This window comes from Nannobrachium achirus, assembly GCF_963921795.1.
Source record: "Nannobrachium achirus genome assembly, chromosome: 1".
In the NCBI taxonomy this organism is placed as follows: domain Eukaryota; kingdom Metazoa; phylum Chordata; class Actinopteri; order Myctophiformes; family Myctophidae; genus Nannobrachium; species Nannobrachium achirus.
Window position 1 is genome coordinate 50,026,243 of NC_137810.1, and position 13,531 is coordinate 50,039,773.

General features: G+C 43.4%; 2 protein-coding genes across 2 annotated transcripts in view; one reads left to right on the forward strand and one right to left on the reverse strand.

The window, feature by feature from the left end:
• LOC308292628 (E3 ubiquitin-protein ligase RNF170) overlaps window positions 1-13,531 on the reverse strand; it is a 484,996-nt gene that overhangs the window by 331,409 nt on the left and 140,056 nt on the right. The gene's annotated exons all lie outside the window — the stretch shown is intronic.
• LOC308283450 (uncharacterized protein) lies at window positions 433-13,341 on the forward strand. The gene is made up of 10 exons (XM_080723885.1): window positions 433-486; window positions 953-1,110; window positions 1,919-2,000; window positions 3,828-4,005; window positions 4,767-4,840; window positions 5,969-6,045; window positions 7,581-7,681; window positions 8,315-8,406; window positions 9,119-9,289; window positions 12,677-13,341. The coding sequence occupies exons 4-10, from the start codon at window positions 3,914-3,916 to the stop codon at window positions 12,841-12,843; spliced, it is 774 nt and encodes a 257-aa protein (XP_080580011.1). The 5' UTR covers window positions 433-486; window positions 953-1,110; window positions 1,919-2,000; window positions 3,828-3,913; the 3' UTR covers window positions 12,844-13,341.

Consider the following 13,531-nt stretch of genomic DNA (forward strand, 5'->3'; position numbering starts at 1 on the left):
CAGACTAACTGAGCTCCAGTTATGTGAAAAGGACCTTTTCTTTGACTGGCCAGATTGCTGACATAGAAACATAGGTTTTTCAAAAAATCTTAGAAGGATTCAAAAGACACTTATAGAAACAAAATTCTAATTTTCACGATTTTTCAAAAATAGCAGATCTACAAGCTCGCAGCGCGGCACTCGGTGCCGCACTGTGAGCTTGTAAATCTGCTATTTTTCAATAGTTAAATCATAAAATAATGATACAATAATGTGTATCCGTTCTAAAAAAGGGTTTCAGATGATCAGATCTGAGCCAAGGCTCCTGCAGGAGGCGTGTCTGAAACCTTTACTGGACAGGAGTCCCCGGACGTAAAAACAGTTGATGACACAATACAAAGCTAAAGTTCAGAAATCCCCGGCCTTTCAGTCGGGTTTTTATTTATTTTTTTATCTTCCCACAGGAGAGACTGACCTCAACAGGGAAACTTTCCAGAGGAAGAGAAGGTGGGCATATGAGAATATTTGAGGTTTCTGAGAAATGGGAAGTTACGTATCTGTGTCACTGTTTCCCAAACAGTGGCTCCATGTTTGGGCCGCAAGTAAATATTCCCTCATTTAAAAATGTATATTTCAAAAGATTAAAAAAAATAACCAAAAAAGAAATCTATTCCAACATTTTCCAAGTATTAAATAAATTAAATATTAAAAATCTAATATTTTCCATAAAACGTAAATAGCACATCTACAAGCGGCATGCGTTGTGAGCTTATAGATCTGCTATTTTCACTAGTTTGGGTCCTGGGTGAACGTCTAATCTCTCTTTTGGGTCTTGAGCTAAAACGCTTGGGAACTAGATGCCTAGAGACCCTAGCCTAGTTATTAGATAAGCATGGCAGTGAAGTCCTTTACCTCTGCCTGGCTAAAGCCTTTATGCTCATCATCCTTCAACCCGCCTCCTCTTGCTCATTAGATCTGTTCCCCGTGCGGGAGGCGGTTGCTGGTTCCAGTCTGGACCCTGCTCCCCTTCCTCTCCCCCCACGGGCCCAACAGCCTTCCTCATCTCTCGGCCCCGGTGTGCACTGGACAGACCTAACTGCTGTCCAGTCACAGGTCCAGATTCAGAGTCAGGTGTGTGTGTGTGTGTGTGTGTGTGTGTGTGTGTGTGTGTGTGTGTGTGTGTGTGTGTGTGTGTGTGTGTGTGTGTGTGTGTGTGTGTGTGTGTGTGTGTGTGTGTGTGTGTGTGTGTGTGTGTGTGTGTGTGTGTGTGTGTGTGTGTGTGTTCATATCATTCATTCTACTGATTTAGGCCTAGAATTATTGAATGCTTTAACTATTGAAAAATAGCAGATATACAAGCTCACAGCGCGGCACCGAGTGCCGCGCTGCGAGCTTGTAGATCTGCTATTTTTGAAAAAGTCGTGATAATGTGTGCAAATCTTTGAATATATGTATTTTCAAAGCAAACGTTTGTAACTCAAATTTTGGTGGTCCCTGGAACTAGATATTTTGAGATGGGAGTCTGTGGCCAAATACATATAAATTTGGGGGTCCTTCACATGAAAAGGTTTGAGAACCACTGACATAGTTGTCTCTCAAGAACAGACTAACTGAGCTCCAGTTAAGTGAAAAGGACCTTTTCTTTGACGATGGCTGGCCAGATTGCTGACATAGATACACAGATTTTTCAAAAAAATCTTAGAAGGATTCAAAAGACACTTAAAGAATCGGGTAAAAATTCGAATTTTCACCACTTTTCCAAAATAGCAGATCTACAAGCTCGCAGCGCGGCACTCGGTGCCGCGCTGTGAGCTTGTATATCTGCTATTTTTCAATAGTTAAAGCATAAAATAATGATACCCATTAATGTGTACCCGTTCTAGATGTCAAAGACAGAATTTCAAACCTTCCTCTCCCTATGTCTATGTCCTTATCTAAGGTGATTGAGTCCCTTACCCAGAAACTCCATGACATTGACATTGAAAGACAGTCACAGCAACGTCTCATCCAGATACTACAAGGTAACTTTCCCTGCAGGCGACCAGGCTTTTGGCACCTGATCCTGGTAACATACTGTAACTTGGCAACGCACCCCTTTTGTGACGCACGCGGACCTCCGTGCTACTTTCTTCCGTGGTGGAAAGTAGTAACCGTTTATTTTTTTTAATTTATTTTTTATTTTTTTTGCCTAAATACTTCCTAACTTAACATTAGGGTCTGTTCTTACCAAGTGGTCCGAGTGGTCCACCTCGCTGAGGGTGACAAACCTAACCTTAATCCCAATAAAATCATTTGCGATCCATTTTACATAAGATAAATAAGCCACCGGGATTGGATTCGGTTCCCAGGGCACTTGGATTGGAAGTCTAATGCTTAACACTGCACGCTATGAGGGAATCTGATATCGCAGGGGTTTTGGGAGTTATTTAAGGTGGTCCGCTCATGTGAGAGAGTCACGTGCGTCATAGAAGGGGGTGTCGACACACGTTACTACGATCCGGTGCTAAAAGCCTGTTTGCGCCCTGCGGTGGTGGTTGGTTATTATCTCGGTCATTACTAGGTGACAGTGTCCTCTCTTTAACACCTGACACCTTGCTCCTATGAACATGATGAAAGGAATCGTTGTTCATCAATTTTATCACCGAGTCATCAGATTCCACCTGGCTGGTTCAAAGTTCCAAGTACAACCCATTTAATAACATGAATCACACTGATTGCAGTATTGACACAAGACAACAGTATTGTCTTGTTTTATTTTTAAATCCATTATAGTATAAATCGAAGGCAAATGGTAATGATTTAAAAAAAAAAAGTATTAACCAGTTAAACACTCTATATGTACTTTGTTAAATGGACCTGAGTTAGCACTGCCACTGTAGGTGCACTCTTTTCCCCTTCTACACCAAAACTCTTCACCTAAAATAGCTGATATACAAATGCATTGTGTTCCGAGTTGTGCCTTGTGAGATTGTAGATCTGCTGTTTTCAGCCAATGTTCCTCCTCGAGAATAGGGATGCTAGGGCTGAATAATAAACTAAATGTCTCTGTCGGATGGAAACCTCAAAACCTTTCAGGATTCAAATTCAAAAACAGCAAAATTAGAAGATCGACAAGCTCAAAACACATCGCTTCGTGCCACGTTTTGAGCTTGCAGATCTGCTACTTTTGATACTTTGGTGTGACGCTGTAGTAAGATCAAGAAGGGCGTTAATTTACAAAAAGAAAAAAAGAAATAATAATGAATATGGAGATAGGAGGTTTCTGCCTGACAGCGACGATATCAAACCCAGCCACAAAGTTAAAGCTATACTGTGTAAGATGCTCAACTAGTGCTCAGTAGCCCTATAGCAAACCGCGGCCGCGTCCGTGTCTTTCGGCCGTTTTTCACCCCCGCGTCTGCCTCCACCTCGCCGAGATCTATCTTTAGAGGGGTCCCTGGTTCCTGTGCGTTCAGGCATTCCGGAGAAACGGACTACTTCACCCTGCCTGGTAGGCGAGATTACCTTTTGAGTATAGAGACACACGGGCGACTACAAATATGGCCGCCATAGCGACCCCACTTCAAGATGCGCTGTGATTGGCCGGCAGTGTATAACCCTCGCTGTGATTGGCCGGTAGTGTGATGACGCAATTTTTCCGCGAAAACCGGTCCCCGGTAGGGATCATAGAAAACATATAAAGAGAAGGCTTTAGAAGCTGAAAATAACGGAGTGGGGGTTCTAAAACTTTAGCGATTTAACAGTTAGGACAATTTTAAGATTTGTTTTATAAAAAAAGTTACATGGTATAACTTTAAGTAAAGGAAGAAGAGTTGTTCTGTCATGGCAATTTCCTGCCCCCTGCCCAGAGGAGGTTCACAGACTACGTGAGGAGTCAAAGGAGAGGCAGAGGGAAGAGGAGAGGAGCCGACAGTGTCCGGAAGCAGAGCGACAGATGGAGCGATGGAGGCAAGAGGTTGGACGTGAGCTGAGCAGCCTCCGGGGACAAATCAGCAGGGCCACATCGCTAGGCAACCCGGAGGAGAGGTGAGTCGGGTGGCGGAGCTGTGACGAGTGTTGACGATGGTTTCAGTTTAATACATTTTATGTATACCAGGCCAGCCAATATTACAGTTAAGATTTTGAAGAAGTTTAATGATAATAGCAAGATCAGTTCTCCCTTTCTTTCTAAGCAAACAATGTAGAAAGAAACATTATGCCAAGAGTCCATAATCAAGCTGCCAATGTTAATTATCTTTCCACTATGGTGGTCAAGTTGGCAAGACACCTGAGTGAGCTGTATTTATATACACACACGTGACTTGTATTATTCAACAACTAATTACACAGCATTGACCTTTTGTTTCTGACACTGTGGGTGATGCTATCACTGAAGGGCCAACTCCACCGCCAGTCCGCCACCAGCACATCTTTCCGCACTGCAACATAACTATATTTCTACAATGTTCTTACTGTATTACTGTAAACACCATCTGGTAGAGCTGTGCCCCATCAGGAAAGACACCTCTGGTCCCGACTCCAAACGAGATATCTCTAAATAGAATGGGTGATGGGTTGCTATGAAACTGAGCTTATTAATACACTCCGGGATGCTAAACCCTATTTATGTTGGTGACCTCGTGGCTCTTCTTCAGCTATGTTTGCCTATTTCTACCGAATGTTTGCCTATTATGACATGTCCAGAATACTAGGTAGGGACGTATAGGGTTCATGTGGTTATGGAGCAGCACAAGCTTCTATGGTCTGCTACTCTTAGACTTGTTTCATAATGTATTTGCTTTTCCCAGTTTCAGTTCAAAGCTCCGCAGAGAGGAGTTGGAGCAGCTACGACGAGAGGTGGACCAGCTTAAAACTCGGCTAAGTGCGTCACCAACACACACAGATATTGATTCTACAGGACTGTACATGTCCTACGTGTCCTAATGCCAACACTGGGCTGTATAGCAAGGGCAAGCTCAGTCCTGCTCATGACATTGATATTGAACATGTACCGTACACTGTAAGCAACTGTAAATCACTCGGTTAAGAATTTTCCTCTGCTACAGCATAACCACCACTACTTTGTTTTTGTTTCTGATTTTTTTGTTTTCTTTTGTTGTTTTAGTTTTGTCTTTAAATGTACTCCTTTCCTAGAATTGCTTGTTAAGCACTGTCTGTATTCTGTGTATGAAAGACACTAGGGGTGTAACGATATAGTAACAGAATCGACAAATCGATATTAATTTGCAATGATCTACTATATCATTTGAAAAAGCAAAATATCATACCGTTTTGGCTTTGTATCGTATCGTATCGTTTTAAAATGCGGTAATCGGTATCGAATTGATTGTATGTAAACTAAGTATTTGTGCCTTGTGTTTGGCAATTTTAAGAGGGAAAATGAAAAAGAGGGGTCTAATTACCTTTCCATTCCATATAGCTACTCTTGGTCTATCGATAAATGTGTGTAATCTCTGTGTTCATGTCAAGGTGGGTTTGTCCATATGTGTTGTAATATAATGTCCATGTATTGGCTAGATAATCACAGCGTTTACTTCCATAATAATAGATTTCTTACACGTTTTACACATATTTAATTTCTTTGCTAAATAGTTACTGTATCGATTTTAAGTCATCGAATCAAATCATATCGCATCACCATGAATGAACCAATATCGTCCATGTATCGTATCGTTAACCAAGTATTGTGATGCGTATCGTATCGCTGTTAAAATGTATCGTTACACCCCTAAAACACACCATCAGAGTCAATCTTTATTGTCATGTCAGATTACAAGTTATTGCATGGGTGGAATTCTAAATTGTGCAGGCCCATCAATGCGGTTAAAAGATACAGTAGATGCAGAATTAGAGCATAGAAGAGATAAAGTGCATACAAGATGGAGAGTTAGAGCATAGAAGAGATAAAGTGCATACCAATGTGACTAAGTGTGGTTCTTAATTATTATGATTATTATTAACTTCCACTTTCCCTTTTCCCCTGTGACAGGGCGACAGGAGGAGGATGTGTTTCTGCAGCAGACGGAGGGAAGGGACTCCAGGAGGCAGTACGAACGCAGCTGTAAGGTAAACTGAACAAAGTGTTTCACTCTTATGTTGAAGGAAGATAGTTCAAGATACTGGAGTAAACACGGCCTGTTTAGGCCTTTTTATTAGTTACAGGGTGCAGGCAAGAGTGACAACGTTTCAATGTCAATACATAATAAAAAGGCCTAAACAGTCTGTGTTTGCTCCAGTACCTTCCTTCAAAATATGCAATTCCCGTTCCTGAGATGCACCGGACCAAAGGCCAAAGGCGCGGTGGACACCCTTCATGCTGTTTCACTCTTATGCAGTGCTTTGCAATGGTGCAACTAAGTACATTTACTCAAGTACCTTACTTAAGTTAAATTTTAGTATTTTTTTTACTTTACTGGAGTATATGCAATTTTCAAAACCTTTACTTCTACTCCACTACATCTCAGAGACAACTATTGTACTTTTACCCCACTACAATTATTTGAAAAGTTTAGTTATTAGTTACTCTGCGGTCACACCAAAGTATGGTTGCCAGCAGAAAAACTTTTTTTGTGTGCGGTTGACTAAAAACGCAGAGAGCGACCATTTTCAAACATTTTAGTACTATTTTGACGCCAAATACTTTTGTACTTTTACGCAAGTAACATTTTGAACACAGGCCTTTTTACTTGTAACAGAGTATTTTTATATTGCTACTTTTACCGTAGTAAATTATCTGAGTACTTCTTCCACCACTGGTGCTTTCACTGCTTTGTTGGCATCACATCAAAATCTGTCTGTTTTTTGCTTCTGTAAATAAATACCCCACCATGCCTGCTCACCACAGTGTAGTGTCACTGTAGATTTCTTCTCTATTTATATTTGTTCCTCTACAGTAAATATGACCGTTTTCTGTGTGTGTTTTGGTTCCTTAGAATCCTGACCAGAGCAAGTATTTTGTTCCACTGTATACGTCGGGTCCTTTGTTGTTGTGACATGATTTGTTGTCTCTGCCGAAGGCGTGGCACATGTTTTCATGTTGTCAGGATGGGTCAAACGCAGAGAACAAAAGTTGCCAAATTATTTTTTATGGTGTGCCTCTGCAAAAGGCTAGCTGTCTTTGTGTACATATGTCCAGACTCTTAGCTAAACTCGCAAACCGCTGGACTAATTTTCGACAAATCTTTTGTGCACACGGTCAGTAGTAGCACACAGCCGCTCCCACCGGCATTCACTCCCATTCTCTCCCATTGATTGATCTATGGCCTCTCTCCCTATTCCTTTCCCTCTCTGTCTCTCTCTCTCTCGCTTAACAAGCTCTCTGGTTTGACGTCACACACATCACAACAGAAACCGTTGCCTAACGACGCTGATTTGTGCTGCTGTTGGGCATGTCCATTTTTGGGCACACTGACAAACACACAGTCACAGACGACTTGAATATTACAGTGTGTCTTTGCAGATTATCCGTCAACAAGAGAGGACAGTAGTGTGTGTGTGTGTGTCTTTTTTTGTTCGTTTTTATGTCTGAACTAGCGTGAGCAAAGTTTTGTGTCCAATAAATTGATTCTCATTGTGATTTGTACTTTTTCACGTCGGCCCAGATGCTAGAGGAGCTCACAGACGGATACAGAACACATAGCTTGGACATGGCCAAGGCTGTTTCACAGTACACTCACATGCAACAAGAGGTCCAGCAGATCAGGTATGCACGTAGAGCAGGGGTCTTCAACATTTTCAGGCTAAGGACCCCTTAGTTGAGGAAGAGATGAAGCAGTGACCCCCACAACTTTTTTATAGATTCCATATAGTTTCATTGTTTGACAGCACAATCATCATTGTATTTTGAATTCATGTTAATTTGTGTTTTCAGATACGTATTTAACCACTTGAACCGTGAATACTTAACTTGACATTTCACTCTGTACTTGGTCTGCTCTTTTACCCCTCTACGCCAAACGTCTTTGCCGAAAATAGCAGATCTACAAGCTCACAACGCCTCGCAGCACGAGGTGTTGTGAGCTTGTAGATCTGCTATTTTTGGCTAAAGTTCTCAGGATATGGACGCTAGGATACAAGTGGTTAATATAAAAAAAGGAGAAAAAGGTTTCTATCATGCACACAAAGATTTGGAGGACCCCCTGTAGTAACTCTGAGGACCCCCTGTTGAAGACCCCTGACGTAGAGTATACTCTGTGTGTGTGTGTGTGTGTGTGTGTGTGTGTGTGTGTGTGTGTGTGTGTGTGTGTGTGTGCGTGTGCGCGCGCGCGCGTGCACATGTGTGTGTTCTTGGGTGTGTTTGTGTGTCAATGATTCTTGCCTAATGGTCTGTCAACAGAGCGACTGTGGCGGAACTCAAAGATGAGGTGAGGAGTCTGGTTCTCAGAGACGCTCACCAACCCACGCCTGTCATTTCCCAACGCACGTCAGGTGAGAACACGCTGCTCTTTTGGACTTTTTTGTACTGATGCAGCGATTCTCAACCCGTGGACCCCGGGGACCACTAGTGCGTCACAAGGGCATTGCAAGCGGGCCCCCAAATAATTGGCAAAACACGTTAAGAGTAATGATAATATAACATTACCGTATTTTCCGGACTATAAGGCGCACTTAAAAGCCTTTAATTTTCTAAAAAAAACTACAGTGCGCCTTATAGTCCAGTGCGCCTTATTATGGATCATTCATTGACATTGACATTCCCTTTAGCACAGCTCCATCTGTTGGATGCATAATATCTATTATGTGCGCCTTATAGTCCGGTGCGCCTTATATATGAAAACAGTTCGAAAATAGACCATTCATTGACAGTGCGCCTTATAGTCCGGTGCGCCTTATAGTCCGGAAAATACGGGTAATATGAAAAAATTATATGTAAAAATAAATAAATTACATGGTATTTCTTTTCTTTAAAACCTTGAAAAATGACTTCATTTTGATAGCGATTAATTGGAATACTGTGTTATTTCCAAGCACGAACAGTCGATTTTCAAGTAGGCCCTGATCCAGAGAAGGTTGAGAACCACTGGTAATGGACAACAATGACCCACACATGCTGATGCTCTGACTCTCTCCCGCTCTCTATAAACATAGACACCATGATAAAGTACTTGTTTAAGTTAACCCAGTGTTTTCTCTACCCTAGCAATGGTTCCAGCGGCCGATCCAGTCCCAGTTCCCAGCAGCCACAACAGAGGGGTGAGAGTTCAAGAGGCCGAGCCAGACTCTGACTCAGAGGACTTTAGCCCCACCCCCAGCTTGGCGGAGGTCAGCTCAGATGACCTGTCATGGCTGGACGATGATGACCTAGACATTGGTGAGCTCTCCGGTCAGCCGTGGTAAAGCATGGACACCAGCCTTTTTATTATGGTGTAGTTTAGTTCAGGGGTCTTCAACGTTCTCAGGCCAAGGACCCCATAGTTGAGGGAGAGATGAAGCAGGGACCCCCACAACCTTTTCAGAGATACCATATAGTTTCATTGTTTGACAGCACGATCATTGGTGTATTTTGGATTCATGTCAATTTGTGTTTTCAGATATTTAACCACTTGAACCGTCAATACTTAATAAACTTGACCTTTCACTCTGTACTTTGTCTGCTATTTTAACCTCTTTGCCGAAAATAGCCGATCTACAAGCTCACAACGCTTCGCGCTGCGAGGCGTTTTTTTGGCGTTTTTTTGGCTAAAGTTCCCAGAATATGGACGCTAGGGTTCAAGGGTTAATATAAAAAAAGTTTCTGTCACACAAAGATTTGGAGGACCCCCTGTAGTAACTCTGAGGACCCCCTAGCGGTCCCGGACCCCCTGTTGAAGACCCTTGGTTTAGTCATTTACGAAAGACTTGCTTACACAGCAAAGTCATTTTTGGTTCATTTGGTTCAATTCTAGTACACTCCTTGAGTTAATTTAACACTGATTTCACTGTGTACTTACCTAGTCCTGCTCAACCCCTATCGGGCCATAATATGTTTATTATTAATTAATTAATTAGTCAATTACCTTTTTTATGTTTTTACTACCCCTCTGTATGGTCCCTACCCCCACTTTTACCATGACTAACGCATCTCACATAAAACACACACACGTTAACATTAACAGCCAGATCAGCTCAGTTCTTTTAGATGGGCAGGTCACCAGATGGGTGCAGAATGAGTGAGATTTATTTCTTTTCTTTTTTTTTTTTTTAAGCGGGATTGAACATGTTGCTTTGCCGCCCCTCCCCTTCCCTCCCCCTCACATCTGTGCCCCAACTTTTCTCTGTGACTCATCCCCACAACGTATGAGTCACTGGGGACTGGAGAGCACCAGCAGTCTGGGTGCTTAGCCGACATGAGAGCAGAGGTTGATGTGGGTTTATCGGAAAAGATGCAAGGGGATCAGGGTACGCGTCGCGGCAGAGAGGAAGGGGTAAAAGGGAGAGGGATTAAAGATGAAGAGAGGGGAGAACAATGGAGCAGTGGTTCTCAACCCGTCTGTGGAGCAGGGCCCACTTGAATATCTGCCCACTCATCACTATGTGGTCAGGATCGTCAGATTCGCTGGCCTTAAGAGCACATTATGATCAGTCAATTTATTGTGTTCCAGCTCAGATCAATGGAACTAACATAGCGTACATTTAAAACCCATTTAGAACTGGAACACCTGATACGTTGTTATACCTTTGTCCGTATGTACACCTAGGGTCACATTGGCCAAGCTTCGCGGGACACTTAATTAAATTAACTCATAAATGGGGCGCCTGCTGCCCTACTGGTCCAGGCGCATACCACATAGGCATTGCCACATAGGCATTGATGGCTGATGGCGTAGCCAGTTCGATTCCTGATCCGGACGACCTTTGCCGCATGTCACTTCCTGTCTCTCCACTAGAGGTCTTCGGACCTGCCCGAGATCCGAAATTACCCGGGGTCCGACCCGCCCCGAGCCGGGTAACGGGGCCGTTTATGCGCAGTGAGGTCGGGGCCGGGTCGGAGCCGCCGCCGTATGTCACGGGTCCTGGGTATTTGATAGTGAAATCGCCGGTTCCTGATACCCGAGGGGAACCGAGTCAGCCGAGATTGAAAAAAGATGCATACAAGTGCACTACAACGATTTCGCCACAAGATGGCCCTAAATGATACAGCAGGTAATCTTAAACCTAGATAGTGAAATAAAGTTGTTTAGAAACTCAGCCTCAGGAGGAGGACACTGTCTGCCGTGTCTGGGGCAGTTATATTATTATTATCAAAGATATTAACGTAACGTGTTGGTTTGTGGTTTACAATCACAATGGAGTTGTCATCGCGTTTTGTCATGCTCTGCAAAGCATAATGGAAACTTCAAAGCAGACTATTATCAACAACATGCGACAGAAAATGATAGCATTAGCATCATTGGCTAGCCAAAGAAGAAGGAATAAAGAAGACATGGATTTATTTGTATTGACAAACTGTCCACATTGATTGACTTACTGGTCTGGGAAAAGATCATGTTGTGACGAGACACAGCGCCGCGCTGACAGCAGCAGCAGCAGCAGCTGCAACCATTCATACAACTCTTAATAATAACGTTGGTATTCCCTCATTTCGGGGCCACAGGTTCGGGTCTCGGACCTCTCGTTCTGCACGGGTATCGGATCTAATTTGCCTATTAATAGTACGGGGCCGTCGGACCGGGTCCGTCACGTTTCGGGGCGAGACGGGTAACGGTTCTGAAATTCCAAATTATAGACGGGTCCAAATGGGTCCGGCTCCATTTTCCCCGGGTCCTTTTGGGTTCGGGTAGTTACAATTGGACCCGTGAAGACCTCTACTCTCCACCCATTTCCTGTCAGTCTACTGTCCTATCCAATAAAGGCATAAAAGCCCCCAAAAAATAATCTTTAAAAAATGTATTGATAAATAGCACCGCTCACTTCACACTAGGTGTGATTTTTATATTAATGTTATATCATCATGAAAGTCTTAGCGTTTTGCCATAATCTTTTGGGGGGGCCCTCTTGCAATACCCTTTGTGGCCCACCAGTGGTCTCTGGCCCACAGGTTGAGAAACAGATGAAAGTGAGGAGTTTTGTCTGACTCATGCAGTTGCATGGCTATACATATACGGTAGAAGCAGCGGTTTATGGTCTTGATGTGTTTCCCCCGCCTGGGGACGGAACACAGAAGCTCTCATTTCCTCTGCACCGATCTCTGCAAAGCCAGCCGCTTCCTTGCAAAATGTGTGTTTGCAGATTTTACACGTGCGTACTTGCAAACGTGTGTGTGTGTGTGTGTGTGTGTGTGTGTGTGCCTCTGTCTCTGTGTGTGCAACGAATGCATGTGTGTATGTCTGCTAGTGTGACTGTGTGTGCGCATGTTAATATTCTCAAAGACTTACTGTAAGACAGGGTAAAATCCTTTGTGTTACTTTTAACTCAGAAGAGTCTACAAATGGAACCAAGACCTATGGGTCCCTGTGGTTCCATTTGTACGCTCTTCTGAATTCAATTAACACGGAGGATTTTACTGCTTTGGTCAACATTCCCATTAGAGATTGAGATCTGTGTTCTAAATGTTTCCTAGAGCCATTTGTACAGCCGGCCTAATTCCTAATTTGATGCGGACACGCACACGCACACGCACACACACACACACACACACACACACACACACACACACACACACACACACACACTATTACTAACTGCTTCTTCTGTTCTTCGTCCCTGCCAACTCAAAAAGATGTCCCGCATGTACGCCTGAGCACGAAGTCAAGGCAAAGTGGCATTGCAGGTCCAGGCAGTGACCTGGACGACGACGATGATGGCGATGAAGACGATGATGAAGACCTTCTGGATGATGAGGGAAACCAAGAACTGGGAGCTGACCTTAGTCTTAATGACCTATGATGACTTTTTTTTAAAAGGTTTTCTGAATCTGATTGGACTGAGGTTAACCACTTTCACATACCTATCTGATCCTACTCGGCACAGTATTTCCTTTCCACTGCTCAATCACAAGATGCTGAAAGGGAACAGGCCACAGAAACTGCTTAGAACTACTCCTGATATCAGCAAGTTCTCTTTGAATAATCTCCTGTAAGCGTCTCCACATGTCCAGGCTGCATAGCATTCTGGGAAAGATCTGTCAGAGGATGCTGGCTAACCACTAAAAGAACCTACATAATTACTTGTCTTTTTTTAAATAATCCTGTTCTCTCAGCTACAGTACATTCCATCCTTGCCCAGTGCGAAAGCATTATCTGAAACAAGTCAATATTTAAACAGGGGACACCCTGATAGCGTGTTTTGATAGAAGTGTTTGGGGCACAAACTACATGGCCTCAAATGCCTGACGGCAAGTATCTGGTTCAATTCCCTGACGGTCATTGCGACCGTCAGGGAGCAGTTTACTATGAAAACCTCCACCGGCCGTCCGTCCGTCCGTCCGTCGGTCGGTCGGTCGGTCGGTCACACGTCACACGTCACACCTTTGCCCTGCTCATATCTCCGCATCAGTATATAGGGCTTGTTTGTTTATTGTATGACATCACGCCACATCATCAGCTGTGGACTCTGTGATGTCATCGTATCGCAT

Coding starts and splice junctions, on each gene's coding strand:
- LOC308283450 (XM_080723885.1), top strand. CDS start 3,914: ATGGAGCGATGGAGGCAAGAGGTTGGACGTGAGCTGAGCAGCCTCCGG. Junction 4,006..4,766: donor CTAGGCAACCCGGAGGAGAG/GTGAGTCGGGTG, acceptor TGCTTTTCCCAG/TTTCAGTTCAAAGCTCCGCA. Junction 9,290..12,676: donor CGATGATGACCTAGACATTG/GTGAGCTCTCCG, acceptor CAACTCAAAAAG/ATGTCCCGCATGTACGCCTG.